The sequence below is a fragment of the Gobius niger genome (genome assembly GCF_951799975.1).
Source record: "Gobius niger genome assembly, chromosome: 11".
Classification (NCBI taxonomy): domain Eukaryota; kingdom Metazoa; phylum Chordata; class Actinopteri; order Gobiiformes; family Gobiidae; genus Gobius; species Gobius niger.
Window position 1 is genome coordinate 2,182,780 of NC_136862.1, and position 17,229 is coordinate 2,200,008.

Below are 17,229 nucleotides of genomic sequence, written 5' to 3' on the forward strand. Positions count from 1 at the left end.
GGATTGGCTCAGCCCTGTCCGGTGTCCCCTCTCTCTCCGCCCCGGCCCCAGCCCCTGTCAGCGCGCATACAAAGCCCTTTCTGTGGCCCCCGCTCCTCTGGCTCCGGCTCCTGTACGATGGTCTCCTTTGTGCCCGCTGCGGCCCGGATAATGGCCTGCTAGTGCAGTCGAGGCCGCGCTCCCCTGATGCCGTCGCCGGGCTTTGTGGCTGCAGCTGCGGAGATGCTGAGCGGGTCGTGTCGCAGGGCCACGCCGGGCCTCGGGAGGTTCCTGCGGGCTCCCGTGGCCCCGGTGCACCGCCAGCACCGGCCGCGCTCCTCTACGTCCGTGCAGGGCCTGTCGGAGCTGGCCCGGGAGAGGTCCAAGACCGTCACATCCTTCTACAACCAGTCAGCCATTGATGTCTCTGCGGAGAAGGTACCGGGGCTGGAGCTAGCGCTCACGCGGGCGCCGTAAAACCGGGGCATTTCGTCCGAGCGTGCACGGCTTCGGTTTGAGCTGTAGATTATGACAGTAAAGACAATAAAGATAATAAAGATGATAAAGATGAGCTGATTCTAAAACAACAAGGACCAAATCAAAGGGATAATTATTGCAGTTTGGATTTGTTTGTGAATCACTGGTCCAAACGATAAAGATGAACCACATGATGTTTTCTTATGTAAAATACTGGAGTTATTGTTCATATTAAACTTAATATTAAAGTGAGTTAAATGTGAAAATACTCTTTTCTCTAGTTTTTCTGTAATTTACTTTACTTACTTTACTTTTTAGTCAGTGCTTGTCAGGGATGAATTACAGGTGTTCTGTAAGAATGGGATTCTTTCCAAACACAAAGCACCTGCTGTGACATGTTAATTGATTAATTCACTTCAGGTGAAGGTTGGGGCAGGACGGGGCACGTTTGTAGAGCACAAAGTAAAGCAGTGGTTCTCAACTGGTGGGTCAGGAGCCTTTTCCAGGGGTCAATATGTAGCTATATCTAATACATAAACATCTGAATCTGTGACAATGGCTGTTTTTATCATAATTTCAGCCATGTGTGGTTTAATTAAAGGCCATTCAACATAAGTGTATGTAGGAAATGAGTGTCTTTTACATGATACATAAGAAATCATCATCCTAGGATTATCGTGGATCCTGACCAGTGTTCATTTTGACATATTTTAACTTTTTTTTTGTTGCAAAATTGCATATAAATTTAATCTAATTAAAATTCTGCATAGAAATGTAATTGACTACATTTGCATATACATTTAATCGACTAAAATTGCATAGAAATTAATTCGACTAAATTTGCATATCAATTTAATCGAGTAAATTTGCATATACATTTAATCGAGTACATTTTAGACGAATTTAGTCGACTTTGCATTTATTATATTTATTATAATCATATATAATCAAGGTCCGCTGCTTCATGGAGCTTCTCCCACATGGACCAGGCTCAGAGCTGTTTCTTTGGCACTTGTTGTAAATGATATGAGGCTCTTTCAGTCTGTCATTGGAAGTTTGAATGATTTTTAATCTCTTCTTTTCATTTTTATTTCGTCGTATTTTAGTCGATGAAAATATCTGGACATTTTTAGTCGTATCTTTTGTCTATCAAACAACTTTTAATTTAGTTTAGTCCAATTTTAGGCAGGAATAATGTCACTTTGACTAAAATGATGACTAAATATTTTAGCCCCGGGTCCTAACGGCATCTCAGTACTCGCTAACGTTTGTTTCGGTGTCGTTTTTGGCTAGGTTTTATGATTATTATTTTTTTTATGATTTTCTTTTCATTATTAGCATGAGCTTTTTATTTCTTACTATTACTATCACCAAATTATTATTTTTATTATTTAATTATTATTTATTTTAATGCGGTAGTAATGTTTGACAAGCCCCGCCCCTCACCAAATGCCGACCGTTAAGCTAGTCCTCGTAGCCTGTAAGCTAGCTGCTAGCTGCTACAGTCGTCCAGTGGAAGTCCTCCGTCACACCGATAACAGAGCCGCTTCCTACCGCTGAAACAAACACCCAGACCCGGGAGCCGTTCAGGGTTTATCGGAGGCGGCAGTGACGGGGGTTTTATTTGACAATGGCGGCTCTTTTGTGTACACATGACATTGCAGCGTTACTGTAGTATTTTCGGAGTTACACAACGCTGACCTCGGCCCGGAATGTGGGCTCTGAGTCTCAGCTCTGCCCGGACAAAAGGAGAAAACCCGCTTTTATTACTGAAGTCATATCACAGTTTTACAGGAAGGCGTTTGTTTATCTTTAGATTGTTTGTTCGAGATTATGTGGAGCAGTTGTTCCACCTGATGAAGTGTTTTGTCCTTCCGTGCAACACCAGGCTTCAGGATCAAGATCAAAATGTGCCAGAATCAGGATTTAATCAGGATAATTCCGTGTGAAGTGAAGCAGAAAAACACATGATTCACCTCTTAACCCCAAAGTGCATTTTCTCCACTTCGGCTTTACCCAAATCTAAAAGTTTACAGCTCTTTTTCCTCACATTGTTGCCTTGTTGTCCCCACCTTTTTTCATATTTCTTTTCATTGCTTTTTTTGTTGCTACTCTTGAAAAGCTTTTGGATTGGGGTAAAGCCAAACTGGATATAATGTGCTCGTTTTAAGTCTACCCTTGTCCATTGTTTCATTGTTCTTGATATTTCAAGCTCTGTATTTTTGTTATCTATTTAATGTGAAGCACTTTGGGCGGCTGTGCTTTCGTGAATGTGCGATAGAAATAAAGTTAACCTTGACCTTGCTCGGTCTCGGTGGGGGTTCAGATTCACATACTCACGTTCACCATAAGTTTACATTAACCCCTTAACTCCGAGCACATTTTCTCCAGTTTGGCTTTACCCCATTCCAAAAGCTTCTGGGGAAAAGCTGTGAAAAAGCAACAAAACTGAGACGGAAACAATGATGGAAATGCAACAAAAAAATGACGAAAAATGTATGAAAAAGTGGCAAAAATGTCACAAAAAATTACAAAAACTTGATTAAAAAATTGACCAAAAATTGAAGAAAAAAAAATGACAGAAAATGACCAGAAAAATGTGATAAAAATTTATGAAAAAATGAAAAAAAATTGACAATCTGACAAAAAAAATGAAAATTTCAAAAAAATTACAAATGTGATAAAAGTTGACGAAAAAATGTGACAATTTGACAAAAAAAAATACAAAAATGTGACACAAAATAACAAAAAAATTACCAAAAAAATAACAAATGTGATAAAAAATTGACGAAAAAATAAAATAAAAAATGTGACAAAAAATGACCAAAAAATGACAAAAATAATAATAACAAATTACAGAAAATGAGATAAAAATTGATGGAAAAAAAATGTGACCAAAAAAAGTGACAATTCGACAAAAAATACTGAAATTTAACAAAAAATTTCAAAAAAATTACAAATGTGATAAAAATTGATGAAAAAATGTGACAAAAAACTTACAAAAATGTGATAAAAAATTGATTTAAAAAATTTACAAAAAATGACAGTTACAAAAATGAGTTGAATACCCAACAAAAAAATGATGGGAAAAAAATCTGACGAGGAAAAAGATCCTCTCGGTTCAGGCGGGAGTTAAGAGGTTAAACAAGGATTAACCAAGATCAAGACTAAACAACATCAAACAGGATAAAACTAGAAAAGAAATCAGGCCTAAACATGAAAACTGGCAGCAGCTTTGCCCAGATAAGACAGAAAGCTGCACAGAAGATCCTGTTTCTTAGTTTCTGTGTTTTTGAACAACTAGAGGCTTAAAAATGTCACTTGTCAGGTTACGCTCTCTTTGTCCGTCGTCCTGAGTGTACGGTACATTTCTGTTTCTCATTGTTCTCTTCTGCTTGACTGTAGAACTGGGCTCGTTCATAAACCTCATCAAGTGTTTGAGTGAAACATTGTGCCTCCTGTGTCTGCAGCCGTCGGTGCGCTTGATGTTGGCGACGCTGCTTTACTCGGGCAAGTCTCCGGACGGACATCACATCCTGGTAATCTCACACGTCTTACTGTCGAGCCTCTGCCGGGGAGAGGGTGGGAAAGTATACAGCAAATACTGTTTCGAAACGTTTCAGAATCACTAGTTCTGCTTTTTATCAGACTGAAGACGCTTTAAAGGAAAGTCACATCAGTAAAACGCAGCAGTGTAAGCAGAACAACATGTTTCTGTTCAAAGGCAGGAGGTTCTGGGATCATGAAACCACAAACAAGCAGATTAAATGAACTGAAAAAACAACCTGCCATGATTGAGACAGTCTGAGCTCAATATCAGATGTGCAGCTCGACACATTTACATCTTAGGACAAACTGTTTTGTTTTACCTTTTGCACATTTTGGATTAGACTGTCTGAAAACACTTATTTAGTCCCACCCCTTTAATAGCAACAAAACTGAGACGAAAACAATGATGGAAATGTGACAAAAAAGTGAGAAAACATTGACAGAGAAATTGATGAAAAAGTAGCAAAAATGTCACAAAAATGCCACAAATAATGACAAATTTGATAAAAAAAATGACAAAAAATTGATTTAAAAAAATGGACGAAAAAATTAAAAAAAATGACAAAGTTGATCAAAAATGACAAAAAAATGATAAAAAAAAAATTGACAAAAAAATGTGACAAAAAATGGCAAATTTTATGAAAAAGTGACAAAAATGCCACAAAAAAAGACAAAAATTTGATAAAAAAAATGACAAATTGATTAAAAAATTGAAGAAAAAATGAAAAAAATGTGACAAAAAAAATGGACGAAAAAAAATACACAAATTTGACAAATGACAAAAATGTCCCACCCCTTTAAGTACTCTCAGTATCTTACTTACTCATTAGGCTTCCTCATAACAATCATGTGAGCTCTGTGATCTAAATCCAAGTGGTCAGGGACACATTGTGAAAACCACCTACCGATCAACATCTGGTTTACAACAGCTGGACATGAAAAGTCAGATACTTTCTTCAGATACAAACCTAGAGAATATCCTTTCTTTGTATCGATACTTAAACTGTCTGATATTTGGACATGGTTTGAGGTGGAGCTTATTCCATAGGGTCAGTTTTCCGTGTGATATTTCTTTTATAGTAACTGTCAGTCGTGTCCTTCAGAACTAACGGAGATGATGTGGAAATAGGAAAAGCCTGTGGTCTGGTTTGGATTCAGCCTCAGGAAAAGGAACATAATGTACATATTTGCTGAGCAGTTTTAGACGAGAGGAGACGGTATTGTTCAGTTTGTTTCCTTTAAAGGCTGAATCGACCCTGTCTGTGTGTTTGTGTTTGTGTGTGTCTGACCCTGTGTGTTTGTGTGTGTGTGTGTCTGACCCTGTGTGTGTCTCTGACCCTGTGTGTCGGACCCTGTGTGTCTCCACAGAGCAGTGCCAAATACCTGCACAAGGAGCTGCCCGTGAGGATCGCCCACCGCATCAAAGGCATCCGCAGTCTGCCCTTCATCATCGGCTGCAACCCCACCATCCTGCAAGTGGTACGTGGCTCATGTGCCCCCCTCTGGGGTCAGACACGGGGGAGGGGGCGGGGGCAGAGTCTGGCACAAGAAAGGCAAAGGAATAAGATCTCATTGCGCTCAAAATTAGAAAAATATCAAATGAAAGTATAGATTTTTCATGCATGTTTAGCTTCTTCTCTCCCGTAACATCGTTTGTTTTCATGTGGGGAAACTCTGAGCTGTTATTTCTTGACTTCTGGGTTTGTGTTCGCTCTCAGTGCGGTCAACGGTCCACATAGTCTGTGTACTGTAAGTATATTAATGACCAAACCGCTCTCCGATGTTACATAATGAAGTTGTAAAACCTGTTTAAGGACGAGCGTGACTTTCCCCTGAGTGCCCTTCTGAGCGCGCTCACCGGGTTTAAGTTCATCAGAGACGCGATCGTTCTGATCTCAAACACGTTCAGATGAAGCTTTGGTCTTTTTTTTCGTCCCGTCGTGTCTGATCTGGGCTTTGAAATGGTGTTGAAAAGCTCTGACTCTGTGGAAACGCTCTGAACCGTGTCTCGTGGTGACCTCTGACCCCGTTCCCCGAGTCAACAACATTCCTCTCTCTGTGTTTTGCAGCATGAGCTGTACATCCGAGCCTACCACATGGTGAGCGACTTCCCTCAGGTGAGTGCCCCACACGGCCGGGGGGGGCGGGTCCTCACGGGGGGGGGGCGAGTTCTCACGGGGGGGTTAGCCTCATTTTGGTCGAGATTTAGGGTTTTTTGTGTCTCACTTGGACAGAGGTTAGTTCAGTAACTTTTTGAAGTAACTGTACTCTGCATACAGTACTTTAATATTTTACTGAAGTATCTGTTTCTTACTTGAATAATAAATAGTAACTCAGAGCTTACAGACAGAATGAAGGTTTACTCTCAGTCGTACAGGAGTTTTCCACCTTCAGGGTTTCCGTGGAGCATTAAAAAAGTCATTAAATTAATTGTGCAAAAATCAACACCTTGAATGTCATTAAAAGGGAATGAATGAATGAATGAATGAATGAATGAATGAATGAATGAATGAATGAATGAATGAATGAATGAATGAATGAATGAATGAATGAATGAATGAATGAATGAATGAATGAATGAATGAATGAATGAATGAAGGTTTATTCGGTTACAAAACATAAAACAAAATGCATGTTCTGCAAATTCATCACAGCCAAGGCGGGAAACCGAGAAGGTGCAGCTGAAGCCGTGGCTTATTTTGCCCTATTTACAAAACTACAAAACAACATCTACCCATCAAAGACGTTACAAAAAACAAATGTATACATTATATATATACTTATACATACACACATATACAGTACACATATTTCTCCTTTTCTAAAATAAAAAGATGGTAAATTGTAAATACAAATGCTTGTTTGTTTCTCTGTTCACAATTAATGCACAACAGTAACGCACGAGCTTAACTTAACCACATTTTCTTAAGCATTTTTTTTATATTTCTCAAAAATTTAAGTTTTAAACTGTTTTTTTGAAATAATGAATGGAATTGCTCCTCAAGATCATCGTTGAATTTGTTCCACAAGTCGACCCCTTTAACTTTAAAATGGACACCATTTCGGTCAGTTTGGAATGTCATTCTTAAGATCTAAAGTTATTTGAAAATGATGACATTCCTCAGTATATTTTTTCTGTACAAGATCAAACATGTCCAGCTGTGGCTAAACTCGGTTCTTTCCTCTTTTTTTGAATGTTAAATGAAATCTGTTCTTCTTGTCTGCGTTTGTGGCATTAAAATTCCGTAAAAAGTTTGAAGAAGAAGATCTTTATTTATATAGCGCCTTTCACAGACATATAGTCACAAAGCGCTTTACATGAGACAGTTGTACATTCACTCCATACTCGGTGGTGGAAAGCTACGTTTGACTTTCTTCTGCCTGTGTGAACCCTGACCTCAGATGAAGGTTCTTGAGTCACCGTCTGTACTGTGGAAGTGTAGGTCGTTTCACCTCTTCATCCAAAAAGCTTCATTTTGACATTTAGAAAATGTATTTTTGTTGTTTAATTGTTCATGTTTACTTGGAAAAATGTTTTCAATGTTTTGTCTCATTATTTTTGTCACTGATGAAACATGAGTCAGTCACTCACAGTACTCGAGTAGCATTTACTCAAGTACTTTTATTGCTCTTACTTGAGTAAAGGCCGTGTCTCTGACAGTGAGTGCGTTTGCAGGAGTGTCTGTAAAGTGTGTTTTCTGTGTGTTCAGATCACGGACCAGGACGCGGAGGCGCGTTTCTGTAAACTGGTGCAGCAGCTGCTGGACGACCACAAAGACGTGGTCACCATGTTGGCCCAGGGCTTCAGAGAGAGTCGCAAACACATCCAGGTCAGAAGAGTCTGAGTTTCTCCATGAGCTCATGTTTCTCACTGGGCCTTCAAAATAAAACATCATAACTGTGCAAACACGACAGAAACCCAGCAGAAGCTCACACGTCTGACTGTGGATCTGAAAGTGCACAGGCAGTGAAGTGGGGGTCACACGGGGGTCACACGGGGGTCACACGGGGGTCACACGGGGGTGAATCCAGCCAAGTGGTCTGAAGGTGTGGATTACCGTCTCCAAGTGCAGCCGTGCCTGAAGGTCACTCATACAGGGGAACATCTGTGTGGGAGTTTCATTGTTGCTGCAGAAACATCTCAGATAAAGTCACTTTGAGCAGAAGCCGTGGACCTGCAGGCGGAGCCGGTGGTTCATCTGGAAAACCTCTGACTTTTTGGACCCAGTTTGGGACAGAATGATTGACTCGTCCGGTGTAATGTTTAATGTTTCCGTCCTCATCTGGATCCGCGTCGGTCAAAGTACTTTATCAGTACTTTTACTGTAATGAGACCGTGTTGGAGTGAACTTAAAGTGAACGTTTGGAGGCTTTTGATGCTGATTCTGCTTCACACACACACCTTCACTTTAACCCCTTAACTCCCACCTGAACCGAGCACATTTTCTCCAGTTTGGCTTTACCCCAATCCAAAAGCTTCTGGAAAAAAGCTGTGAAAATAGCAACAAAACTGAGACGAAAACAATGATGGAAATGTGACAAAAAAGGGAGAAAACATTGACAAAAAAGACGAAAAATTGATGAAAAAGTGACAAAAATGTGATAAATTGACAGGAAAAAAAGACAAATTTGACAAATGACAAAAAAATGACAAATGTGATAAAAAATTGACCAAAAACGGACCAAAAAATGACTAAAAAATGACATGTGACAAAAAGATTGACAAAAAATGACACAAATGTGATAAAAAATGGACGAAAACATGACAAAAAAAACTTACAAAAATGAGTTTAATCCCCAACAAAAAAATTATGGAAAAAAATCTGACGTTCAGGCGGGAGTTAAGAGATTAAAGAACATTAAGACCAGAACACGATTTAAAAATGACAAAGTCTTATGATGTAAATGCATTTATAAAAGTACAATATACTCAAATGCAGGATTGTAGCTGAAGCTAATTTCCATCCAATTTTACAACTGGAAATAAATCTCTTTTAGTGCCACAATTATACGTATCTTTGAAATGTCGCTGAGCAAAAGTAAAAAGGTCTGATCAGAAATACTTGTGACTTTGTTAGTTGATTGTCTCTTGTCTGGACTAGGTCTAAATAAAGTTTTTCTGTTTGTGCTGCAGGACGAGAGCATCATCCGCAGTTTCCTGGACACGACGCTCTGCTCGCGGCTCGGGATCCGCATGTTGGCCACGCACCACCTGGCTCTGCACGAGGACAACGTACGTCACGCCGCAAGAACGCTGGACAAACACCTGTCCATAGGGGGCGCTCAGGTTACCATACTGTAGATACAACAGGGGGCGCTCAGGTTACCATACTGTAGATACAACAGGGGGCGCTCAGGTTACCATACTGTAGATACAACAGCTCTGTCCATAGGGGGCGCTCAGGTTACCATACTGTAGATACAACAGGGGGCGCTCAGGTTACCACACTGTAGATGCAACAGCTCTGTCCACAGGGGGCGCTCAGGTTACCATACTGTAGATAGAACAGCTCTGTCCACAGGGGGCGCTCAGGTTACCATACTGTAGATACAACAGGGGGCGCTCAGGTTACCACACTGTAGATACAACAGGGGGCGCTCAGGTTACCATACTGTAGATACAACAGCTCTGTCCACAGGGGGCGCTCAGGTTACCATACTGTAGATACAACAGCTCTGTCCATAGGGGGCGCTCAGGTTACCATACTGTAGATACAACAGCTCTGTCCATAGGGGGCGCTCAGGTTACCATACTGTAGATACAACAGCTCTGTCCATAGGGGGCGCTCAGGTTACCATACTGTAGATACAACAGCTCTGTCCACAGGGGGCGCTCAGGTTACCATACTGTAGATACAACAGCTCTGTCCATAGGGGGCGCTCAGGTTACCATACTGTAGATACAACAGCTCTGTCCATAGGGGGCGCTCAGGTTCCCATACTGTAGATACAACAGCTCTGTCCATAGGGGGCGCTCAGGTTCCCATACTGTAGATACAACAGCTCTGTCCATAGGGGGCGCTCAGGTTACCACACTGTAGATACAACAGGGGGCGCTCAGGTTACCACACTGTAGATGCAACAGGGGGCGCTCAGGTTACCACACTGTAGATGCAACAGGGGGCGCTCAGGTTACCACACTGTAGATGCAACAGGGGGCGCTCAGGTTACCACACTGTAGATGCAACAGGGGGCGCTCAGGTTACCACACTGTAGATGCAACAGGGGGCGCTCAGGTTACCATACTGTAGATACAACAGCTCTGTCCATAGGGGGCGCTCGGGTTACCATACTGTAGATACAACAGCCCTGAGCCTCTGCTGAAGGTGTTAGTTTGAGTTTGGAGCAGCTGGACTGTCCCAAACTGAACCTCAGACCCTCCAGAGCCTCAGTGACGTCTCACCATGAGGCCAAAACAGACGCAGCTGGTCAAACATTTAAAAGTCCTTTTCAAGAAGACTGACATCTCCTAGGTTTCTCGTCCAATATCTGTCTTATTTAACCTGTTACCTGCGCCCTCCCTCCCTGATCAGGGGGTGAGGGTTGGGGTTAACGAACCCTAATCAGGATATAATTAGGGTTAAGAACGGCAAATGTAGCGTAAGTTGTTTCACTCACACAGATCTCTTGCGTATTTTTAGAAACTAGAAGGTCTTGGCTTTCAAATGAGGCGTCACACTGGCACACAGGCTGTAAGCTCCAGTCGATTCGCTTACCCCCGGCTCACATTAAATCCGGTTAAGGTCCGGTACGGCATCCGCGAACTTAGAAAGTCATTAAAACCAGTGTTGCAGACTCACACTGCTCCGCGAAGTCCGGGTCCGGCTCCCGAGGCCGTCCGGCGGCAACGGAAAGAATCCACAAGAAGAGCCCGGAGCCCCAGCGGATCAAGCTGACAGAAAAACACGAGCCAAGCAGGAAGTCAGGTCCCGTGAGGAAAGAAGAGCCGGTGTATTTCAAAATAAAATCGCTCTGCTTGGTCTGGTTTACCACCTGTACTCGCGCGTAACGTGGTAAATGTAAACGTTTCTCCATCACCAGTGACACGGGGGCAGGAGTGAGTTAAAGCCTCCACTTCACTGGGGAGAGTCGTTTTTCTGGCAAATGCAGCTTATGTTACAAAAACTACGTATACACGGGAATAATCATCACGTAAACTCGCTCCAAACGGGCACTTCTCACGTCTGTTCTCGCGAGCGCCGTTTCTGTGCCTGGAGCAGCGTCTGGCGCCGGAGCCGGCGGAGCCTCAGTGTCAGACTCACTGTGAGTGGTAGTTTGGGGCAAACCCGGATCAGGACCGGACCCGGACCGGAGTTAATGTGAGCCGGGGTTAGAGATTTGGATGTAAATAACTGTTAACCCTCAGGTGGCAGTTAAGTGGTTAAAAGTGGTTCGAAGGTCCCGGGTTCGATTCCCACCTGGACGGGGCCTTTCTGTGTGTTCTTGTGTCTGCTTAGGTTAGTGGCTAAAACATGTGCAATAGGTGAATCCTCCAGCCAGGTGTTTCTGACCACCAGCCCGGCTCCACATCTGGAGACGGGTCCCCGAGCGCCGCCCACGCTGGAGCTCACGGCTCCTACAGGTCGCCCCATGTGACACTGAGGACGGGTCAAATGCAGAGCTCATTTCTCTACAGAGATGAATAAACATTGCACTGACATGAAACACGAATTTACTTTCTTCAGATCAATTAGAATTTTTATAATTATTTCTATTTGCTTAAGAAGAAGAATGAGAGACTGAATTTTCTACATGGTTTAAGTGTTTAATATTAATATTTGGCAGCATTGTCTTTAAACTGTGGGTCAAACGTTTAGGATTTCCTTCCACAAGCTTCTCACCAATAGAACTGGTGCAGCTTAAGTGTAGGTTTTGCAGGTCTTAGCTTTCAAATGAGGCGTTACACTGACCTATTGGCTGTAAGCTCCAGTCAAGAAGCTTTTAGATTTGGGTAAAGCTGGAGAAAAAGATTAATGAAAGTATCTTAATGTCTCTTTCCAGCCCGACTTCGTGGGCATCATCTGCCGACGTCTCTCCCCCAAAAGGATCATCGAGAAGTGGGTGGACTTTGCTCGGTGAGTTCTGCTGCTGGTTCTCACGGTGTCAGGTCAGAGGTCAGGGGTCAGAGGTCGGGGGTCGGCAGATAACGCTCCTGTTTGACACCCGGAGTCAGATACGCCTTATCAACGGTGTTTACACAGCGAGCTTATCGCGCCGCACAAACACAGAACCCACCGACTCCAACACAGGAGGAGCTTTCTGAGTAACCGGAGTTTAGAGTCAGATATTCAGACCGTTTTTCCCTGGAGGCTGGGGAGGCGCCGACCCGATACCACCGACCCCGATACCGACCCGATACTGGTGTATATGGGATATCAGAGCTGATACTGGGAAACGTTATTGGGTATCGGCTACAAGCAGTGGTTTTGCTCGGGTTAACTTCTCTCCTTCAGGACAGGGTTGAAAAAAACCATGAGCAATTTCATGAATTAATCTCTCATAAGCGTTTTTTATTTTTTTATGTATATATATAGGCTGCGTATTATTTATATTAGTAAAAATGTGAGATTGCAGGATAAATGGAGCTAAACTAAACCTGATCTGAACAGTCGTGGTACATTTTGCAGCAGAAATGTGAATAAACTCGTGCATAAAAGTCTCAGAGGAGACGACTTTCAGAGTCACCTGCTCATCAACATCAAGGCTCAGATTACGCTCAGACGCATGTAAAGTGGAGCTTATTATTTGGTCATTAAACCCTCGGCACCAGCGGCTCGCCTCCCTCCACTTCCTCCTCCCTCGCCTTTTCTTATTAAATCCAGTGAAACACGTCCCGCTTCTTCCTATCGCACACTTTTATCTCCATGTGACAGAACTATAGCCCAGGTGAAGCTTCGTAGTAGCGTTAGCCTAGCTCTGCGGTGTTGTGACATTGTTGACACCGTTGACCAATCGGGACACACACGTTTTCCTGCTCACAAACACAGGCCTGTCTTTGCGGATTTGGGGTCAGTTTTGGAAGCCGGAGGAGAAATGAGGCGGTAGAGACGACAGATGTGCTGTGTCATAACATCAGTGTGAACCCCCAGACGTTCTATAATCCACCTGAATCCAGTCGTGTAGTGTTTAACCCCCCAGTCTATATAAATCGTTTAAGACTAGAAAAATGGTGTAGTGTGTGCTGACCTTTAGTGGATATGGGCATGCTGTGTCTTTTTGAGTTAGTTTTAACCTTAGCATCAGTCTGCTAAAGCTAAGCTAAAGGCATTTGTGTGTTGTGTGTGTTGTGTATGTTGTGTGTGTGTGTCGTCTGCTGAGCTCTGTCTGTGGTTGTGCTTCAGGCGTCTGTGCGAGCACCAGTACGGGAACTCCCCTCGCGTCCGCATCAACGGGCACGTGGCGGCGCGCTTCCCCTTCATCCCGCTGCCCCTGGACTACATCCTGCCCGAGCTGCTGAAGAACGCCATGAGGTGAGTCCGAGCCGCCTGTGTGACCCCTTCACCTGTGACCCCTTCACCTGTGACCCCTTCACCTGTGACCCCTTCACCTGTGACCCCTTCACCTGTGACCCGCTGACCTGTGACCCGCTGACCTGTGACCCCTTCACCTGTGACCCGCTGACCTGTGACCCGCTGACCTGTGACCCCTTCACCTGTGACCCCTTCACCTGTGACCCGCTCACCTGTGACCCCTTCACCTGTGACCCGCTGACCTGTGACCCCTTCACCTGTGACCCGCTGACCTGTGACCCGCTGACCTGTCCCCGCAGGGCCACCATGGAGAGCCACCTGGACACGCCCTACAACGTCCCCGACGTGGTGGTGACCATCGCCAACAACAACATCGACTTCGTCATCAGGTGAGTGCGGCGGCGAGGGCGACCAGAGAGAACTTCCTCAGGGCATTAAAATCAAGGTCTTAAAGGGGGGGTGTTATGCAAAATTGACTTTTTCAAGCTTTCCATCATGTTATTCTGTCTCTCCCTCATTAAAAACATGGCTGAAGTGTTGCCTTGGCACATTCACGTATTTCTGAGTAATCTGTAAAAACTCTGATGGCGGCCATTTTAGGGATAGGTTTGCCTGAGTCCTCCTAGGAACGCCCCCACCTCCTGGAGACGCCTCCGAGCTTTGGTCACCAGCCGAGTAACCGACCACTGCTCCTCAGCAGAACCCCCTCCCCACTGATGCCACAGACAGCGTGTGGAGGGGGCGTGTCTAAAGGCTCAGAGGTTCTTAAAGAGACAGAGGCCTATTTCAAGACATTCACTACAGCCATTTTGAGAGAGACATTTTATACAAGGCAGTTATTCTAATTTACTGCATTTACAGACCAACAGAAGGCTTGTCATCATTGTAGTGTGATATAGACTGGTGCTATGGGACTGAAAAAAGCAGAACACCCCCTCTTTAAATTAAAAATGAAAAAGCTTTAAATTGGAATTCTGAATGAAATCAGGAAAACTTCTGACATGGCTCAACAATTACAGCACAAGTTCATCAAATACCAAATGATGGAAGATTGAGCTGCAGTTTAGGCTGAAATTGATTAAATATTTTCTCCTTTTAGTCCAATTCCCATGAAATGTTTGTAAATCTTATTTTCTCCGTTTAACCTCTTAACTCCCGCCTGAACCGAGAGCATTTTCTCCAGTTCAGCTTTACCCAAATCCTGTAGGCCAGTGTAACGCCTCATTTGAAAGCTAAGACCTACAAAACTCATCTAAATGGATCTTTTTCCTCACGTCATCAGATTCTTTTTCCATAATTTTTTATTTTTATTTTGTAACTTTTTGTCATTTTTGGCACTTTTTCAACACTCTATCTTTTTTTGTAATTTTTTGGTCCATTTTTTGTCACATTGTCATTTTTTGTCAATGTTTTCTCACTTTTTTTGTCACATTTCCATCATTGTTTTCGTCTCCGTTCTGTCACTATTTTCACAGCTTTTTTCCAGAAGCTTTTGGATTGGGGTAAAGCCAAACTGGAGAAAATGTGCTCGGTTCCGGTGGGAGTTAAAGGGTTAAATCAGTTTGACTCTTGCCAGTGCTGTACATGAGATATGACCTAATGTGTGTTCACTTCTTCTAAGCTGGAGGGCCGGATTTGGCCCCCGGGCCTGACGTTTCCTACCCCGACAAATGTAGAGGCGTCAATCTGAAACTTCTGCTGTGGATCACTGGCAGAAATATGAGAATGTTTTGTTTTTGTCATTTTATGTTTTAAAACAATAAGGCTTTTTCAAAATGGCCCAAATTGCTGTTTTTTTTTCCAGCAACGAAATATATTTGTGACACAGATTTGTTTTGAAGGGAGTTTTGACCTGGTTTAGTTTTTAAATAAACTAGTTTTTGATTTCAGAGCTGGCCTGTGCTCACTTTACCACAGACTCATTTCTGTCCATGATCTGCAGCAGAAGTTTTCAGATTGGTGTCTGTATTTCCCGTTTCCTGCAGCCTGAAAGTCTTCTTCTTCTGAACGGTGTGTTGTTGTGTTGTGGGGGCAGGATCTCGGACCGTGGGGGGGGGATCCCGCACCACATCCTGGACAAAGTGATGGATTATCACTTCAGCACGGCGGAGGAGAGCGCTCAGGACCCGCGCATGATGAACAACCTCTTCAACAACATCACCAACAGCGGGAACCAGTCGGGGCCCATGCACGGGTACGGCCCCCCCGAGAGAGTCTGTTTACAGAGACGACAGGGCGGCCTGTCTGTCTGTGGGCCGGTCCGTCGGCCGGTCTGTGGGCCGGTCCGTCGGCCATAAAAGCCGATATCTCCGGTGTGACAGACTCCTGTTTTTGTCTTGGAAAGTTGCGTTTCCTCAAACCCCCCAGGCCTCAAACCCCCCAGGCCTCAGGGGAGAAACATCGCTATGAAGTTAGTTTCACTGAACCAGTGTTCATTTTGACAACAAATATTAATTTAGTTTTAGTGTTTTGATGAAAATGTAATTCAATTTTCGTCTAGTTTTATTCGACTAAAATTGCAAGTAAATTTAGTGGACTTAACTTTTCTAATATTAATTCTGATCATATTTAATGTCGTTCCTCTGCTTTACGTTTCTGCTCCTTTGGCTGAGAGTCTGAAAGAGCCTCAGATCATGGAAACAGACAATAGAAGTTTGGATGATTTTAGTCTTTTTATTTGTATTTAGTCTTAACTTTAGTCGACTAAAATATCCTGACATTTTAGTCTCATGAAAAACTGAATTTAGTTTTAGTCACAAAAATATAATTTTGACTAAAATCAAGACTAAGGTTTAGTACAGGGTTCACTTTGTCGACTAAAATATTGAAACTGCTGTGAGGAGACTTCGATCACTGAGCTAGTTTTAGCTGAATGCTAATGCTAACAGCATTACAGACCAGACTTTTGGAAAAATCGGCCAAATATCAGTTCAGTTTACTTAGTGTCTCTAAGTAAACTGAACTGTTCGTCCCGCACTCTAGTGGAAGTTGCTCCGTGTCTCTTTAAGTAAACTGAGCAACTTCCACTGGAGAAACAGTTCAGTGTGTCTTTTAAGTGAACTGTTCGACCTTGTGGAAGTTGCTCAGTGTCTCTTTAAGTGACCTGTCCCTCCAGTGGAAGTTCCTCAGTGTCTCTTTAACTGACCTGTTCCTCCAGTGGATGTTTCTAAGTGTGTCTTTAACTGACCTGTCCCTCCAGTGGACGTTTCTAAAGTGCCTTCTCTCTGTCCCAGGTTCGGCTTCGGGCTGCCCACCTCCAGAGCCTACGCCGAGTACCTGGGGGGCTCCCTGTCCATCCAGTCCATGCAGGGCATCGGCACAGACGTGTACCTGCGCCTGCGCCACATCGACGGCAAAGGCGAGAGCTTCAGGGTGTAGCTCCTCCCCCTCACTGTGGACTCAGATTCTGCCTTAGACTGATTATGAGCTATGTTAGCTGTTGTTCTTTTCTTTTTTTTGTTTTTGTTTTGTTTTGTACCCCTTTTCGGCATGTGTTTCTAAACCTTTAGGAGGCGTCTTCATTCGGACTAAGTGCATGTGATTTTCTGAAGCTGTGGAGGAGGAGGAAGAGGAGGCGGGGCTTCAGTTTTATCGAAGCTCTGGGTTTTGTTTTCTGTTTTTTTGGGACTGTGATATGAACTTTCCACTCCATAATGACGATGTTACTGAAGGATCTGACGGACTTGGGAGACTCCAGGTGCTTTCGACTCCACGACTGACGAGTTCTCGATGTTTTTGTGCGTGTGGGGCTGGG

The 17,229-nt window shown here is 43.4% G+C and overlaps 1 protein-coding gene across 1 annotated transcript; it reads left to right on the plus strand.

Moving 5' to 3' along the window:
- bckdk (branched chain ketoacid dehydrogenase kinase) lies at positions 1-16,853 on the plus strand (the record flags this gene model as incomplete). The annotated part of the gene is made up of 11 exons (XM_079565666.1): positions 1-417; positions 3,927-3,995; positions 5,374-5,484; positions 6,075-6,122; positions 7,716-7,835; positions 9,140-9,238; positions 12,007-12,080; positions 13,347-13,475; positions 13,775-13,864; positions 15,511-15,669; positions 16,709-16,853. The coding sequence occupies exons 1-11, from the start codon at positions 187-189 to the stop codon at positions 16,851-16,853; spliced, it is 1,275 nt and encodes a 424-aa protein (XP_079421792.1). The 5' UTR covers positions 1-186.
- Between the last annotated feature and the right edge of the window lie 376 nt (positions 16,854-17,229).